This window comes from Chrysochloris asiatica, unplaced genomic scaffold (genome assembly GCF_000296735.1).
Source record: "Chrysochloris asiatica unplaced genomic scaffold, ChrAsi1.0 scaffold00096, whole genome shotgun sequence".
Lineage (NCBI taxonomy): Eukaryota > Metazoa > Chordata > Mammalia > Afrosoricida > Chrysochloridae > Chrysochloris > Chrysochloris asiatica.
In genome coordinates, this window is record NW_006408614.1 from 9,810,982 (window position 1) to 9,825,739 (window position 14,758).

At 45.8% G+C, this 14,758-nt stretch overlaps 1 protein-coding gene across 1 annotated transcript in view; it reads left to right on the plus strand.

Annotated features, from left to right (window-relative positions):
- Positions 1-3,851: 3,851 nt before the first annotated feature.
- MLPH (melanophilin) overlaps positions 3,852-14,758 on the plus strand; it is a 44,492-nt gene continuing 33,585 nt past the window's right edge. Inside the window, exon 1 of the mRNA XM_006866779.1 lies at positions 3,852-3,961. Coding sequence (XP_006866841.1) covers positions 3,852-3,961 — 110 coding nt within the window. The remainder of the gene's footprint in view (positions 3,962-14,758) is intronic.

A 14,758-nucleotide genomic window follows, 5' to 3' on the forward strand; every position in this document is an offset into this window, starting at 1 on the left:
ATGTAGGTTAGGGACCATCATGTAGGTTAGGGACCATCATGTAGGTTAGGGACCATCAGGTAGGTTAGGGACCATCATGTAGTTAGTGACCCTAGACACAATAGAAGGAAACACTGTGTGGTCCTGGGCCAACCTCAATTGTTGTCCTATTTGGGCCCATTACTGCTGTGACTGTGTCAGTCCATCTCATGTGGCTCTTCCTCTTTTTCGCTGACCCTTCACTTTACGAAGCATGATATCCTTCTATAGAGACTGGTCCCTCCTGACAATGTGTCTGAAGTATGAGAGATGAAGCCTCAGCATCCTGGCTTCTAAGGACCATTCTGGTTTGTTTGTGCTTCTGGAAGTCCATGATACTTTCAATGTTCTTCTCCAACAACATAACTCAAATGTATCATAATAGAAATGCATTAACAGAAGGAAAATAGACTTGAAAGGTGGGGTGTCTGGGAGACCAAGCACTTCTCCATAGGAAACAGTGAGATGTCTAGACTTCAGTGCTGGCTTGATGATGATCATTGCTACTTGCCCTCGAGTAGGCTCTGACTCATAATTTTCCATGCTACGGAAGGAAACCTTCCTAGTCCTGAAGTATCCTCACGATGGCTGGTATGTTTGAGTCCATTGTGTGACTCTTGGATCAACCCATTTCGTGGATGGAAATTCCTACATTTTCACTGTCCTTCTGCTTTACCAAACTTGATGTCCTTTTGTAGCAATTGGTGTTTTCTGATGGCATGTCCACAATAATCCAGTTGGTGGCTCACTGTACTCACTTATAAGGAACATGCTGATTATACTGCTTCTAAGATGAATATTTTTCTTCTGATAGTCCTGATATATTCAATATTCTTGCACAATTAAATCAATGTTGTTAGTTATTAGGTCTCATCCAGTGAGCTCAACTCATTGCAACCCCCGGGTCAACACAAGGACACACTGCCCAGTCCTGCATCCTCCTCACAATTGTTGCCACACTTTAGCCAATTGTTACAGCCACTGTGCCAGTCCTTGTCTTTGAGAGTCTTCTTTCTCTCCGACCCTCTACTCTACAAAGTATGACGTCTTTCTCCAGGGACTGGTTCCTTCTGATCTCATGTCCATGAGACAAAATCTCACCAACTTCACTTCTAAAGAGCATTCTGGCTGGACTTCTTCCACGGCAACTTTGTTCGTTCTTCTGGCAGTCCATATTCTATAGTCTTCGCCAACACCAAAGTTCAAAGGCATCCATTCTTCTGCAGCCTACTTTATTCATTGTCCAACTTTTATTTACATTTGCTATTGTTGTTAAATGCTATCAAGTTGATTCTGACTCATAGTGACCCTTTATAGGGTGACCAAGGAGTGGCTGGCAGGTTTGAAAAACAAACCTTGTGGTTAGCAGTCCAGTGCTGATCCTACAGTGCCACACCATGTCTTCAAATACATTTGAGGCCACTGAAAATACCTCATGTGTGTGTGAAAGCTGGACAATATGCCAGGTATAACTTAGTCTTCAAAGTGACATCTTTCCTTTTTAACATTTTAAAGTGCTTTTTTGTCAAAGATTTCCTCAATGCCATAACACGCCCTTCAATTGCTTGACTGCTCTTTCCATGGGCATTGATTATGGATCCAAGTACAATGAAATTCTTGACAACATCAATTTTTCTCAATTTACCATAATGTTTCTTATTGGTCCAGTTGTGAGGATTCTTGTCTTCTCAGAGTCCTCTTGCTGGTCAAGCTGACCATGCCTGTGAACACTTGAACAACAATATGCTTTGTTTCCTTGGTTTTTTTCTTCTCTTTCACACCTTAGGAGTTGAGTTCCTTAAAATGCATCCCAGAATTTTGACTCCTGCATTAGGAGACTAGAGAGTAATGAATGGCAGATGATGGTCATGGTACTTTGTCCAGTCTGAAATAGAATCCCAATGAATGATTGTCTTTTGATGTGTTGTTTTTTTCCTTCAAAATTGGTGAAAAATAAAAATGAATAGTAATGAATCAGAAAAGACATTTTTTGTTCCAAAACTTTTATAAGCCAGAAAACGTAGGGATTTAAGGAAGCATCAATAATGAGTTTGGTTTTAACTTTTTCTTGCCCCAAAAGCTAAATTCAGTTTAAAATAAAAAAGTGTTTGACTAGCTACAGTGCATCAGGTCAGCCTTCAGGGCTGCACAAGCAGCATTATTCAGCAGAGGGCAATATTGGGTGGTCAGCAGGAGGACCTGAGCTCATTCTCTGCTCAACCATCACCATGCCTCACCTACCCCATACCACCTGTCCAACAGGACACTCAAACCAAGATTGTCTGTGACTTACCCAAACCAACTCAAGCCCTAAGGTGCATGTGAACCACCTGGGGACCTTGTTAAAATAGATTCTGATTCAAGAGGTTAGGTCTGGGACAGGGCCTGAGATTTCCATCAGGCTCCTAGGCTATGCTGCTGGTCCAAGGACCACACATTGAGTAGACTTACCTTGGTGTCTGATGTCTCGATTTTCTTTCCTCCTTTGGCATTGATTGAGAACAGATTTAGTGTACTTCCTAAAGGGCTGTTCATAGCAGCTGAAGCTTCAGTTCCTGATCATCAAATTTTCTAGAAACATCCATCATGCAAAGTATCAAGTGATGTACTGTTCTATTAAGGAACCCCTGGGTGATGCAGATGATTAATGCACTCAGCTACTCATGAAATGTTGCCAGTTTAAATCCACCCAGAGGCAGCTCAGAAGACAGGTCTTTGATCTGTGTCTGAAAGGGCACAGCCAGGAAAACCCTATGGAGACGTTCTCCTCTGCACAAGGGGTCACCATGAGCTGGGCTCCAAGTGAGCACAATTATTTTCTTCCTCTAGCGAGCACTTGAATCCAGACAGGATCGCCGTAGGCTCCCAGGTGATGTTAATATACACCCAGGGTTGAGAGCCTCTGCCCCCGCCTCCCAGCAGGTGAGGCTCCTGAGTAGGTAGTACTCACCTGGTGTTCTCCCCTCACTTTGTACCACCGTGAAGGTGTGTGAGTGTTTCAACCATGAAACATACAGTTCTAGGAATCATGCAGACACCATGACCTCTCAGGGACTCAGAGCACTTCCCACATGGCAAGCTTGAGTGGACACCCAAGTCCAGGGGAGAGCAGGACCTTCCAGATGTTTAGGTCTTAGTGAGTCAGACTTCCAAGTCTCCCTCTGCCCTGCACAGCCCTGCATCACCCACTGAAATGCCACTCTGGGGGCCACAGGAAGTCAGCAGTACTAAAGTTGACCTCTTTTCTATGTTGTCCCCTCATACCCCAGGGGTTCTAAGGCGAGATGAAGAGGGACGGAAGTCTCTCCCACAGTGCATCTCTGGGGTTGACATCTCTTCTTGGCACAAAAGCAAACACAGAACACGTTGTTGTTGTTGTTGTCATCGCCGTTACTGCTGTGTACTACCTATGAGCTGACTCCAGCTCAGGACGACCTCCCGTTGAGCAGAAGGAAACATGGTCTAGTCCTGGACCAACTTTGCTGTGACATTGTGTCAGCTCATTGGAGGCAAAATGATGGCATGGCAAGTGATAGAAGTGTGTCATCTGATGCTCCAACCATTGGCATCATTTCACCATGGAAAGGGAGTAAGGGGGCCCAAGTGACCCTTTCCCTCATGTTCCAGGAAGTGGTAGTTTTTATACATATTCTACAAATGTCCCAACAAGCACTGGTTTGTTAAAAGATCAATGACTCCACCCAGGTACAGACAAATCTCTTGGGAAATAGGTTTCTCTCAGGGTCTCCTACTCTGTGAGTTTGCTGGTACCCAAAAAGGCTGACCTTCATCATCCTGTGATTTTCTAGGTCTGATTCTGACAAGAAGTCAAGATGGGGAAAAAACTGGATCTTTCCAAACTGACTGATGAAGAGGCTAAGCACGTCTGGGAGGTTATTCAGCGGGACTTAGACCTTCGAAGAAAAGAAGCGGAAAGACTAGAGTAAGTGTGTGGTGACCTGTGGTGTGTGGTGACCGGAGGCCCGTGATCCCTGAGGTCTTCCCAAGGGGCCACCTCCTTGGGTGCTCTCCAGTGGGGACACTGACAGGAAGCCAAGCTCGGGGGGACACGTCCACTTTTCTCCTTCGGTTTCCTCCCAAGTAAACCAGGAGATCTGACCGTCTACCTGACATTTGAGTGTTCCCTGACTGGCTTTATTTCAGCTCAGTCTGACTCCTGGGGTAATGCTTGCTGATATCATCAGCTCTGCTACATGATATTTCATACAACAGAACCAAACATTACCTTGTCCTGTGTCAATGTAACAACCACCAGCAGATTCGGGTCCATCATGTGGCCATAGTGCTGATCCATCTCAGCAGGATCTCCCTCGCCTTCACTGGCCCTCAACTTCACCAAACACAATGTCCTCCTCCAGAAATTGGTCCCTCCTGATGGCATGTCCAAAGCAGGCCAGTCAGACAATAGGTGATGCTTAGAATAAAAGAATAAAACCAGTTCACAGGGGATTTAGGCTCAAAGGATTGTGGGAGGAAGGCCAACTTTTCACCCTGCTTCTCAGTAATGCTGGCTGATGCCCCCTCCTGTCCATGGATGCCCCAGCACCATTTTGCACTCTGCCCATTGCCTGAGCCTAAAGCCCACCAAGAACATTCTACAGGAGGAAAGGGAACAGTCATTAACAAGACAAGAAAGAAGGAAAAGACCAAAGTGGATGTCAGAAGAGACTCTGAGACTTGCTCTCTAGCATAGAGATGCTAAAGCAAATGGAAGAAATGAGGAGGTAAAAGAGCTGAACAGAGAATTTCAAAGGGTAGCTTGAGAAGACAAAGTCAAATATTACAACAAAATGTGCAAAGGCCTGGAGTTAGAAAAACAAAAGGGAAGAACATGCTCAGCATTTCTCAAGCTGAGGGAACTGAAGAAAAAATTCAAACCTTGACCTGAAATATTGAAAGATTCTATGGAAAAAGTATTGAATGATGCAGAAAGCATCAAAAGAAGATGGAAGGAATGCACAGAGTCACTGTACCAAAAATAAATAATCGATGTTCAACAATTTCAAGAGGTAGCATATGATCAAGAGCCAATGATACTCAAGGAAGAAGTACAGGTGCATTGAAGGCATTGGCAAAGAACAAGGCATCAGGAATTGATGGAATAAAAATTGAAACCTTCAGCAAATGGATGCAGCACTGGAGGCACTCACTCATCTATGCCAAGAAATTTGGAAGACAGCAACCTGGCCAACTGACTGGAAAAGATCATATTTGTAGCCATTACAAAGAGAGGTCATCAAACAGAATGCAGAAATCATCAGATAATATCATAAATATAACATACAAACAAAATTTTGCCAAAGATAATACAAAAGCGGCTGCAACCATACATTGACAGAGAACTTCCAGAGGTTCAAGTCGGATTCAAAAGAGGACGTGGAACGAGGGATATCATTGCTGATGTCTGATCTTGGTTGAAAGCAGAGAATACCAGAAAGACGTTTACCTGTGCTTTATTGACTATGCAAAGGCTTTCCATTGTGTGGATCATGACAAGCTATGCACAACATTGTGAAGTATGAGTATTCCAGAACACTTAATTGTGCTCATGAGAAATCTTCACATAGACCAAGAGGCATTTGTTTCAACAGAACAAGGGAACACCGAATGGTTTAAAATTAGGAAAGGTGTGCACCAGGGTTGCGTTTTACACCATTCTTATTCAATCTGTATGCTGAGCACATGATCCTAGAAGCTGGATTATATGAAGAGCATGGCATTAGAATTGGGGGAAGACTCATTAACAACCTGAGATATGCAGATGATACAACTTGCTTGCTGCAAGCAAAAAATGATATAAAATACTGATGAAGATCAAAGACTACAGCCTTCAGTATGGATTGCATCTCAATGTAAAGAAAACAAAAATCCTCACCACTGGACCAATAAACAACATCCATATCATTGGAGAAAAGATCAAAGTTGTCAAAGACTTCATTTTGCTCAGATCAACCATCAATATTCTTGAAACAGCAGTCAAGAAATCAAAAGATGTGTGTTGTTGTTGTTGTTAAGTGCCCTTGAGTTGATTCTGACCCATAGTAATCCTGTACAGGGTTTCCAAGGAGTGGATGGTGAGCTTGAACTGCTGACCTTGCATAGCATTAGGCAAATCTGCTACACAAGACCTCTTTAAAGTGCTCAAGGACCAATATGTCAGTTTGAGGACCAAAGGGAGCCTGACCTAAGTCATGGTGTTTGGTATTTTCAGTATATGTATACATCCCCATATGTATGTGCAAGTTAGACAGTGAATAAGGAAGACCATAGAAGAGTTAGTGCATTTAAGTTATGGTGTTGGAGGAGAATATTGAAAGTACCATGACTGCCAAAAGAACAAACCAATCTGTGTTGGAAGAAGTGTAGCCAGAGTGCTCTTTTGAAGCCAGGATGGCCAGACTTCATCTCTCATACTTTGGACATATTATCAGAAGGGACCAGTCGCTGGAGAAGTATATCATGCATGGTAAAGAGGAGGGTCAGAGTAAAAGAGGAAGACCCACAATGAGATGGATTGGCACAGTGGCAGCATCGATGGGCTCAAACATGGCAACGATTGTGAGGCTGGCCCAGGACCAGTTGGCGCAGTGTTTCGTTCTACTGTGCACAGGGTCACTGTGAGTCGGTACCAACTTGATGGTAGGTTAATGCCCCAGACTGCAAAGCCATTTGAACTGCAAGGTTGGTGGTTCCAGCTCACCAGCTGCTCCTCAGAAACCTTATACAGGGTCACTATGGGTCGGAGTCGACTCAACGGCACTTAACAACAACAACAAAGTCCACCTACCATTGATTCTCCCTTGACTCTTGGTGTGGTGCTGTAGGGTCCTCACTGGACTGCTAACTACAGTGTCAGTAGTTCAAGTACAGTGGTCACTCTTCAGAAATCCTATCCTGGGTCACTATGAGTCAAAATTAACAACAACAACGGGTCACTCTGAGTCAGGATGCACTGGATGGTAGCAGGTCATAGTAGGTGATCTGTGTCTCTTCTCTCTCCCCTCATAGGAAGTCAACTCTGGAATGGTTCAGACGTTCACTTGGTTTGGTCATCTCTGTACCTTGAGTGAATGAGTGAGGTAGCAGTACAGAAAGCCGAGATCACACAAATCAAGGAGGTCATTGTTAGTTGCCATCAAGACATTTCCGACTCATGGAGACCCTCCATGTGACAGAGTAGAACTGCTCTCTAGTCCCTAGGGTCTCCTTGCCTGTCGTCTTCATGGCACCAGGCCATCCAGACTTTTCTTATGTGGATCCACTGGCTGGACTTGAACCACCAACCTTTAGCTAGGCTCACAACCGAACTGGGCACAAACCATTTGCAGTACCCAAGGACTTAATTTTAAGCCAAGAATGCCGGAGCCCTAATAACCAACCTGTGGTTGGTTTTGACTGTGCGCATGTAGTCTGAGCTGGTGATCCATCCAGGAACTCAAGAGTTGTGTATGGAAAGGGGTCTTACTGAAGGGTTCTTTGTGTTCTTGCTGTTTTGTCTCTGAGTCACTGTCCTGTTGGACACAAAGGAGAGAGCTTTCCCTGGCTGTGTGAGAACAGCTTTTTGTTCTCACAAACAACTTCACAATCATTGCTATGTTTGAGCCCATTGCTGCTGCCACAGTGTCCTCATGACTTGTGGTCACAAGAGTGTCTGGGATGAGCGCCGTGAGGTCAGCTGACCCGGGTTCAGGCTCTGCACAGACAGGGCAGTGTTGAGAGGAGGAAGGCGGCACTGATGAAACAAACATTGACACTTTGAATTCTTGATGCCAAAATTGGTTCTCCAGAGCTAATTGGCTGCAGTATCAGAAGTCCATTGTGAAATTGAGGGTGATTTTTAAAATAAGAAGCACGCTTCTCCCCAAGTTCTTATCATATCAAGTTGTACATTTAACCGATTTCAGCACAAAACACAGCCCCCTTCCCAGCCTCCTGCCCTCTGCATGATGTCTCTGATTTCGCCTTGGTCTCCTGAAACTCCTCATGTTTGCTTTGAGTTACTTATGCCTTCAGCCATGAATCAACAATGGGGTGGGTGGAGGAAACACTCCTCAAATGACCAACAAACAGGTGGGTGGAGGCCACCAACCAGGCAGTTCCAGAATGGCTCAGATGACATTTCTGTGTGTTTGATACTCTCTAAAAGGGATGCCGGTGTATGGTCCAGCTTGAAGAAACCTACCAAGGTTGTTGATAGAGTAAAGCTACTGGGGAAAAATATTGGGGAAACCGAGAAAAACACATTCATTCCTTGGAAAGAATGTTTCTCTTCTGTGTAAGTCAGGTGGACAGGAGGTCAACTCACCAAAAGCAAATTTTCCAAGGGGCCAATTTGCTAAACGACCAATTCACCATATTTACAAATTTAAAAGCAATGGAACTCAAAAGCATGTTTCTTTTAATATTTACAAAGTTAACAGAAATGTGGGTGAACCGAGTGATGCTCAATGATTCTTGCCAACAAAAGTGCCGTCCAGCTTACAGGGACAGAGCCTGGTGGACACTCCATGGCCCTCCCCACACCAGTTAGATCAGCTGACCTTTGATGTCTCCTCAGTCAACCATGTGACAGAGGGGCTGGCCCAGATCCCAGACATCTCGAAGCTTGTTTCATTAGCTCTAGTGTGAGACATTGAAGTCTTGGATCCCTTACCCAGCGTGCCCGTCCCTGGGCTGTGCCAAAGACATCCGATCAGAAGAGGGCAGTTAACCCTCCCCCAGTTGGCGAAGGCCATGTCCAGTTATGAAAGGCAGAAGGTGCAGAATCTCGGCCGTGCCTTTCAACATGAGCTTTAACCATCACATGCCAAATAGAACCACATTTATTTCAGTGTACTGGGGTTACCACTGTGCTGAGGATGTGGGCAGCTGTCCCTCTGAGCTGACAGACAGGAACTTATCCCCTGAAGAGAAAGTGCCTATAGAGAGAATATTTTCCCTGCAGGCTGTTCTGAAGAAATTCAGGAGAAGGAAGGTAGAGGGTTGTTTTGCCTTGGATTTAGTCCCAGATAGATATAAATCTGTCCCTAAACTTGGTTTGTGTGAGTATGGATTTGAGAGTGGCTTGTTTACTGTACTACACCGAATGTTATCCCTGGCTTCCCATCAGATCTCAGTACTACACAAAAATTCAAAGGAGTCCAACCTACGTCAGTGGTGTTGGCAACACAGCCATGTTTTAGGACAGATTTGACTTCATTAACCCATTTCCTCCCGTTACTTTCCTCTCAGCGCTATGTTAGGGCGTGTGTCTTGCTGAGAATGAACTTTGTGCCTGAGGATGTTTCAGGCGCTGGTGGGAGATTCAGCACACCCTCCTGCTGCTGGTGTCCGGAGGTTCTTCTGTGGATGTATGGAAGGAGGAAAACATGTTTTGCTCCCTCCCAATCTGCCTGACCCCCAACAGAGTTGGATTCTGTCATTGTTGCTGTAACTTAACATTGTTCTAGGGGTGCTAGATGATGCAATCAGACAAGGTAACAAAATAAACTGTGCCTCTGTGGGCAAGGTGGGACAACACTCTTGTCTAGAGATCATGAAGCCAAGGTAATTATCTATAAAATGGAGGGAAGACCATTTGTAATCTGGCTAATTAAGGAGCTCTGGTAGCATAGTGGTTATGAATCAGGCTGCAAACCTCAAGGTCAGCAGTTCGAAACTACCAGCTGTTCCATGGGAGAAAGCTGAGGCTTTCTGCTCCGGTAAAGATTTACAGCCTCAGAAACCCTGAACAGGGTCACTATGAGTCAGAACCGACTCCACAGCACATAACCACCAATCTGGCTAATTATGGGAGAATGTAAAAAACAAAACAGTGCATTGTTTTTAGAAATCAAAAGTAGCCAATTAGAAAATATAGAGAAATAAATGTCTTTATAAAACAAATATGTAATACTAGAAATGTACAACAGTCAAGAAATCAAACAACTTCTTGCTTTGGGAAAGTCTGCTGCAAAAGATCTCTTTAAAGTGTTCAAAAGCAAAGCTGTGTCTTTGGTGACTAGATCAATCATGGTGGTTTCCATCTTTATATGCATGTAAAGGTCGGAAAATGTCCAAGGGAGACTGAAGAAGAGTTGGCTTATTTAAATGATGATGCTGGTAAACATCATGGATATACGAATTTTAAAACTTCAGTAAGCTCATTACACTCAAGTTGATTCCAACTCACAGAGAGCCAAGAAGACAGAGTAGAACTTTCTCCATAAGATTTCCAAGACTGTAAATCTTTACAGAAGCAGATTAGCTCATCTTTCTCCATAGATGGTTGATGGGTTTGAACCTCCGATTTTGAAGTTAGGAATTGAGCACTTAATCACTGAGCTACCAGGACTCCTGGTTCCAAAAGAAGGAGCTAATCTGTCTTCGAAGCAATGATGGCCGAGACATGGCCTCACAGACTTTGGGCAAGTTGTCAGGAGGAAAGGAAGAGGACACCAAATAGAGGATCAGTAATCAATGAGCTGGATTGGCACAGTTTACAGACGTGGCTTCACACTCAGCAAGGCAGACGACCAACAGCAGTTTTGTCCTGCCATGCCTGGGGTCACTACTGTGAGTCCAGACTGACTTGATGGCACCAAACAGAAACAACATATCTACAAAGAGGCTTCAAAATGTTCATGAAAAATTAAATTAAAATCTCATGGAATTTTTTATACAAACTGAAGTCACTCATGTACATACAAGAATATGCAAGAGCCATGTGAAGATTAGTTTGTTCCAAAGGGCCTCACCCCCTGCAGACCTGCTGACCTCCTCTCCTACCTCTCCCTCAGCACCTCGTTTGCTCCACCTTGTCCCAACCCCAGTCATCTCTCAGTCTTTTTAACACAACAGACTTCCATCTCCTGCCTGAGGCCCTGAGTACAATTTCCCAGGTCTCCATTATGCTCCCTCCCTCAGGTCTCCTCTCAAATGTTACCGCCTCCAAGAAGTCTTCCCTGACTATTCCTTCTAAAATAACCATCACCCTCCCAACACTCCCTCTTTCTGCTTAGCTCGCTGAATCTCTCTACTAGGTCATCTGATGTTGTATGAGTGTGGGCAGATCTCGGAGATACTGTGGGTTCGCTTCCACACCATACGATAAAGCAAATAGCACATCAAAGTGAGTCACACATAGCTTTTGGTTTTGCGCCGCATAGAAGAGCGATGCTGGCACTATGGTGTGGCCCTGTGAAGTGTGCCTGCAGTCTCCTTGTTTAGCATCTGTCTCCCCTCTCAAGTGTCTAAGCTCCACACGAGCTCTAGTTGCTTCTCAGCTGTATCACCAACACCTCGTTCAGTGCCGACCCCTAGAAGGCTCCCAGCAGCTCTCAGGGATGCATGTGTGGTGAGAGCCCAGCGCTTTGTCTGTGTTGTCTCATTAAATCCTCAGACACCTGTGTAAATACTGTCAGCATCCCACTTACAGGTGATGGAGCAGAGCAGGGCCGGTCACCCGTAAACGTGGGCATAGCTAGGGTAGGGGCCGGATGTCTTGCTGTGTATAGTTTTGCATTTCTGTCTTTCCTCTCTATATTCTACATGTCCATTGGGTATTAAAAAGGATTTGAGTCACTTTTTTATCAGGGACACGCAAACATGGGTCACGCTCACACCAAAACCATGAAGGCAGAGGCCTGAGTCATCACTGAGAAGTATTGTACCTCCCCAGGCAACGACTTCCGTGTGCGCGGAAATCGCCAATATTCCCACAGAAGTTTCCACACAAGATCGCAGGTTATGTCCCACATCTGATGAAGTGGACACCGAGGGGCCCAAGAGATGTCTCCTTCAAGCTGCTGGAGGAGAAAGGACAGAAAACGAGGTCTCAGCCCTGGGTCAGGAGAGCACTGGAGTCCATCCCAACACTATGGAAACACTGGTGCTCTTGGACTTTAGGAGTCTGTCCAACCTGCCGGTCGCTCAGTCCATAGTTGGGATGAATTTCAAAACACCATGTTGAGTGACTTGAATCTTTCCATTATGCTGTAATCATGGTGGGACCATAGAGGAACTGATGGATGTGAGATATGATGTTGGAGAAGAACTCTAAAAGCACCGTGGGCTGCCAGAAAAACAAACAAATCTGTGTTGGAAGGAGTGCAGCCAGAGGGCTCCCTGGAAACCAGGATGGCTGGTTTGTCTCTCATACTTTGGACATAGGAGGACCAGGAGGGACTGGTCCCTGGAGAAGAACATCATGCCTTGGTAAAGTGGAGGGTCAGTGAAAAAGAAGAAGACCCCCAGAGAGATGGATTTGCTCAGTGGCAGCAACGGTGGGCTCCAGCATATCAACAATTGTGATTGTGAGGTTGGTACAGGACCAGGCAGTGTTTCATTCTTTTGTGCACAAGGTCACAATGAGTCAGTGTCGATTCAAAGGCACCTAACAACAACAACACACTGTAATCACTGTAATATTGTCAATAAAAAATTGTAGTTCAATTTAAAAAAATTGAACTGCAAAAATTACAATTGTATGTTATTATTTTATTGTTCTTGGTTGCTGTTAAGTGCTTTGGTTCAAACTGACCTTGTAGTCCTGTGCATTGTCCTGCAGTACCACACCGGGACTCCTAGTATTTCATTATTACTATGTGAATACAAAGAAGCACCTTTGTGGGAAAGGCCCTGGGTGATGTAAATAGTGAGTTAACTCATTTAGCTGATAGTCAAAGGGTTGGAGGTTCAAGTTCATCCAGAGGCACCTCAGAAGAAAGTCCTGGCTTGCTGATTCTGAAGAATCAGCCCTTGTGTACCATGTGAGGGGTCCTTCATAGAGGGAGAGCCAAGTTAACAGTGACAGCTGTTGTTAGCTTCCTCCCAGAAGAGCCCAGATTCAAGGGACAAGCTTTGACGGGGGCATCCTAGAGTATGTGCTTGATGAGTTTTCCATCACTTTGACATCCACTGTTGCTGGGCCAATTCCAACTCACAGCGACCCTGTTGGACAAAGGAGAACTGCCCCATAGGGTTTCCTAGTCTGTCAATGTTTACGGAAGCAGACAACCTCATCTTCGTCCGATGGAGCAGCTGATGGTGTTTGAACCGCCGACCTTTCAGTTAGCTGCAGAGTGCATACCCACTGAGCCACCAGTACTCCGTTTGTCTTCTGCATCGCTGATTTCAAGTCTTTGGCTGCTGTCTGACGCTTGGTCCTGCTCGTGTCCCTAACGTCCAGGGTGAGTGAGGGGACCGTGCAGGAGGCAGGGCTGAGTCATGCTTTCAGGTGAAGACCCAACGTCCCCACAGAGGGCACCCTGCTTTCCAGGGGACAGCCCACAAATCAAATATTAGTCCTGCTGACCTAACCCAGAAGGCAAACAGGCGGTGAGGTGGATTCGTAAAGTCTGCAAACAGACGGGGACTCGGAAGAGGAGGCTGAGCAGGACAGGTGACAAAGACAGAACTGGATTCAGCCTTCACTGGGCCAACAGGCACCTCAGACAGACAACTCCAGACTGAGGAAACTGCGGCTGGACTCACAAATGAGCCGCTGACACAGGGCCTGGACGTGAACATTGGCTTCAATGATCATTGTAAGGGTTCCCAAGTGGGGCAGGTGAGGCGTGGGGTAGTTCAGACCCACCAGCCACTCAGAGGGAGATGAGGCTGCTTCTGTAGAGATTCGCAGCCAGGGAAACCCTCTGGAGCAGCTCCTCTCTGCCCTGTAGGGTCACCGTGAGTAGGGTCCCCTTGAAGGCAGTGGGTTACAGATCACTGACGAGCTCTCACCTTCCCGCTCTGTGGCCTGGGTGAGGCCTCACTGTCCCTCCTTCACCACTGCCTCCCAGCTCTGATTCCCATCACCATCTTGCTGTCCCCTCAGAGACCTCAGGGAGTCCAGCAAGGTTCTGTCTCCTGCAGCACAATTCCTGATACTGATGTGCAGCACCCGAAACTCCAGGCACATCCAGATAGCGGGTCTCTGGCCGATGGCCCGGACAAAGGGGGCTGTAGGTGTAGCCCCACACTCACATGTCTCACCATCTCAGCTTGTCTCCTGCTCTTGAATGAGACACTCCTCAAAATGCAGTGTGGTCACTGGAGTGATTCTGCATGTCTCTAGGTATCTCTGCAGGCAGAGCTCGGAGATGCCTTGGGTTTGGTTCCGGACCACAGTGAAGTGAATTGTTGTTGTGGCAGCCAAGTGCCGAAGAGTGGGTTCCAACTCATAGTGACTCAAATAAGTCACCCACTTTTTTGTTTTTTTTTTTGTTTCCCCATACATAGAGGAGTCCTGGTGTGGTGCTAAGGGCTAATACACTGAACTCCAAGGTTAGTTTGAACCACAAAGTCAACTCACCAGTTCCAGCTCACCAGTTCCTCCTCGGAAACCCTATACAGGGTCAGTCACTAGGACACAGCACTTAGCAACAACAACAAATACATAGAAACAGAAACAGACTACCATATCTTTCTGCTGCTGGGTAGCTGGTGGGTTGGAACCACTAACCGTTCAGTTAACACCCAGGACCGTAAGCATCACAGCACCAGGTCCCCTCCCTATTAACACTGTTGTTGTGAGATCCCATCAAGTCAGTTCCAACTCATAGCGCCCTGTTGGCAACAGAATGAAACACGGCCCTCAACTAGGTCTACAAGCCTCCTGGAAGTGTTTCCATCTCTACACATCAGGAGGTGGTCAGGGTTCCCATCTCTCTACACATCTGGAGGTGGTCAGGGTTCCCATCTCTCTACACATCTGGAGGTGGTCAGGGTTCCCATCTCT